Source organism: Asparagus officinalis, chromosome 4, assembly GCF_001876935.1.
Source record: "Asparagus officinalis chromosome 4, Aspof.V1, whole genome shotgun sequence".
Lineage (NCBI taxonomy): Eukaryota > Viridiplantae > Streptophyta > Magnoliopsida > Asparagales > Asparagaceae > Asparagus > Asparagus officinalis.
Genome location: NC_033797.1, coordinates 47,667,777 through 47,671,315, shown reverse-complemented (window position 1 = coordinate 47,671,315; position 3,539 = coordinate 47,667,777). Strand labels below are relative to the sequence as shown.

The window sequence follows — 3,539 nt, the reverse complement described above, 5'->3', positions numbered from 1 at the left end:
GCAAACTAGGAGAAATTATAGGGTATTTAAGTACTAATTATCCTATCATCAATGTGAACATACTGCTATTTAAATAGGGGTATTAAAATAATAAATAGAATACTTTCCTCCACTCCTCAATCTTCCTTTCGTGCTATAAATAACCTTCAAGTCCCTAACAACGCCTCTCATCTATTATCACATTGCTAGGTTTTCTCTAACCTCTCTCTCTCTCTCTCTCTCTCTCTCTCTCTCTCTCTCTCTCTCTCTCTCTCTCTCTCTCTCACACACATCTCCAATGGAGCTTCACTCCCCGAGAGCAGCCAAAAGACTATGGAACCTCCTCCGAATCGCCTTCTTCATGATGAGAAAAGGCCTCATCTCGAAGCGCAAGCTACTAATGGACATGAACTTGATGATGAAGAGAGGCAAACTCATGAGCAAGAACCTCGGCAAGAATCTCCACTTCCACCACCACCACCATCGAACTTCCTCGCCCTTCATCCTCCAAGAATACGAGTTCTCCTGCACCAACAGCCCCAACCCCGCGTTCTCCCACTCCAAGCGCCGCTACTTCCCCTGCTTCAATCCTATCGTCGAGGATGAGACGCCGAGGGCCGCCTGCACTGTGCCCAGGATCGAATACTCGCCCTTACCGTCGCCACTGTGCTTTGCCCTGTCTCACGACAGATCGCCATTCAGATCGCCATTCTCGGTGAGAATATCGAATTTCTCTGCAGAGGAGGAGAGTGGTTGTGGGGATGCACAAGTTGATGATGAGGCCGAAGAGTTTATAAAGAGGTTTTATGAGCAGTTGAGGGCGCAGAGTCGGATTGCTTTGATTGAGTATCAAGAGAAGGAGGTTCAAGAGATGCTGGCGAGAGGGAGATGAGCATAAAATACAGTCTACGTATGTACTGTACATAATTTTTTTTTGTTCTATTAATAATGGGGTATTTGAAAGATGAATACCTAGTACTTTTATTATTGTCTGGTGAGGGACTTTGTCAGTGAGATGGAGTTGTACCCCTTTTATAAAGCCTGTTATGTATTTTGCTTGATATCATGTCTCACTATTTGCTTTGTTGGGGGCAGAGTCACGTCCTCACACTGCGGAAGCGATATCACCCGAGAAAAAACCCTGACTTTTTTTCACAAAAGCTCAAGCCAACCTCTATGTTCTTATTTCGCTAAGGAAACAAGAACACAGAAGTGAAATGTTTCAACAAAGTGAGATATACACTCTTCCTCTCACCAGTTCTAAGACTGAATTGTCGAGTGAACGTACAAGCAATAGTCAACACCCAGAAAATAGTAAAGACACAAGATTTACGTGGTTCGACAAACTTGCTTACGTCCACGGGGAAGGGGAAGAGGAGATTCCACTATGAGGAGAACACCGACGACTTGTACAATCCATAAGCTCGTCTCAAAAGAAGAAGATTTGATTTTTACCCAAAAAATTGACCTCTCTCTTGTAAAATCTCTCCATAGCTCTCTGCTCAAGATCTCTCTTTTCTAGCCGCCAAAGAAACTCTTATTTTCTTCTCATCTAAAAAACCCTAGAAGAATACTCCTATTTATAGGAAGAGAACATGGCCCTAAAAACAACCCGAACCCAGCTTCTGAAAAATCCCGCGGCCATCTCACGTGGGAGGGTGGCGGGACACCAATTGTGTCTCGCTGTTCACGTGGGTGTGGCCCCCGCTGTTCATAATTCTCCATCTCGTACATCATTTGATAAACCTCAATTTTTGGACGAATACCAGAAGAACACCGTGAACATCACCAGAGAGATCTGAAATATTAAACCAGGCTAAAACCAGCTACACCATTATACCATGGCTGTCTACGTACCCTCTGACTCGGATCAAGCTAATCGTAGTTATGCATATTGTTCTCCATATAATTATGTCTCCACCTCACCCCATCACCGCCCCGAAGGGCCATGCCCTCTTGGGCATTTCAACACGGGCTGATATGAACCAAGTCCAAGCAATACTTAAACTTGCTACATATGACCACATTGGTTAACATCTCTACGAGATTCTCATTCGTATGCACATTCATGAGAGAAATATCGCCTTCCTCTATGACATCTCGTACGAAATGATACCTAACATCGATATGCTTGGTACGAACATAATAAACTTGATTCTTCGCCAAGTGAATCACACTTTAACTATCGCACCACAAGTTCACGTTCTCCTCCTCAATCCCCAAATCGTCTAGAAGACCCCACAACCACAATGCTTCATGTACTCCCTCCACCATGGCCATGTACTCGGCCTCTGTAGTAGAAAGTATCACTGTAGCCTGCAACATTGATCGCTAACTAACTGGAGCCCCATGTATCCTGAATACATAAGCAGTAGTAGATCGCTGTCTATCTAGATCTCCCGTATAATCTGAGTCCACAAACCCATCAATCTGACATGTATCTCTACCAAAGCATAGACCCGTATCAATGGTACCCATCATGTACCTCAAGACCCATTTCACTGCTTCTCAATACGCCTTTCTAGGATTCGCCATGAACCTACTGACGACACTGACCGCTTGTAAAACATCTGGACGTGTACACACCATTGCCTACATTAAACTACCAACTATACTAGCATAAGGTACACGCTCCATGTGTGCCTTCTCTTTCGCTGTAGTGGGAGATTGTTTACCTGAGAACCTGAAGTGTGGAGCCAATGGAGTCACCACCGACTTAGCACTTCGCATCCCAAACCTTGCGATAACCCGATCAATGTAACCCTTCTGACTCAAAAACAATCGTCGATTTGCACGCTCTCTTCTAATTTCTATACCCAGTATTTTCTTAGCAGCACTCATATCCTTCATCTTAAACTCTTTACCAAGTTGAGATTTTAGCCTATCTATCTCCACTTTGCTTCTCGAAGCAATAAGCATGTTATCCACATACAAAAAAGATAGATATAATCACCTCTACGAAGCTTCTGAATATAGACACAACAATCATAGTCACTTCTGGAAACCCATGCTTCAGTATGAATGAGTCAAATCGCTTGTACCATTGTCGAGGAGATTGCTTCAATCCATAAATTAACTTCCTCAAGCAACATACATGATGCTCTTTATCCTCAACCTTGTAGCCTTCAGGTTGATGCATATAGATCTCTTCATCCAAATCTCCATGCAAGAAGACCGTTTTGACATCAACTTGCTCCGGCTCAAGATCACCATAAGCAACAATACTCAATAGCACCCGAATAAAAGTGTATTTCACCATCGGAGAAAAGATCTCATTATAATCCACACCCTCACATCGTGCAAACCCCTTAGCTACTAGTCTAGCCTTGTACCTTATACCATCGAGCTCTGAATGATCCTCCTTTTTTTTGTATACCCACTTACAACCAATAGCTTTTTTCCCTACGGGTAATGGGACCACCTTCTATGTTTGGTTTTTCCGGAGAAATTCCATCTCCTTCTCCATTGCAGCCAACCAACTCTCACTATCTCTATTCCGAATAGCTTTCTTGAAGGTGATCGGATCATCATCCTCCATCGAGAGTATGTATTCAACCAAA

At 43.4% G+C, this 3,539-nt stretch overlaps 1 protein-coding gene across 1 annotated transcript; it reads left to right on the top strand.

Annotated features, from left to right (window-relative positions):
- LOC109835935 lies at window positions 226-1,034 on the top strand. The gene has a single exon (XM_020403899.1). It carries the CDS (start codon window positions 278-280, stop codon window positions 869-871), a length of 594 nt encoding a protein of 197 aa, XP_020259488.1. The 5' UTR covers window positions 226-277; the 3' UTR covers window positions 872-1,034.

Excerpts from the sequence above, each read along its gene's own strand:
- LOC109835935 (XM_020403899.1), top strand. The coding sequence starts at position 278 with ATGGAGCTTCACTCCCCGAGAGCAGCCAAAAGACTATGGAACCTCCTC.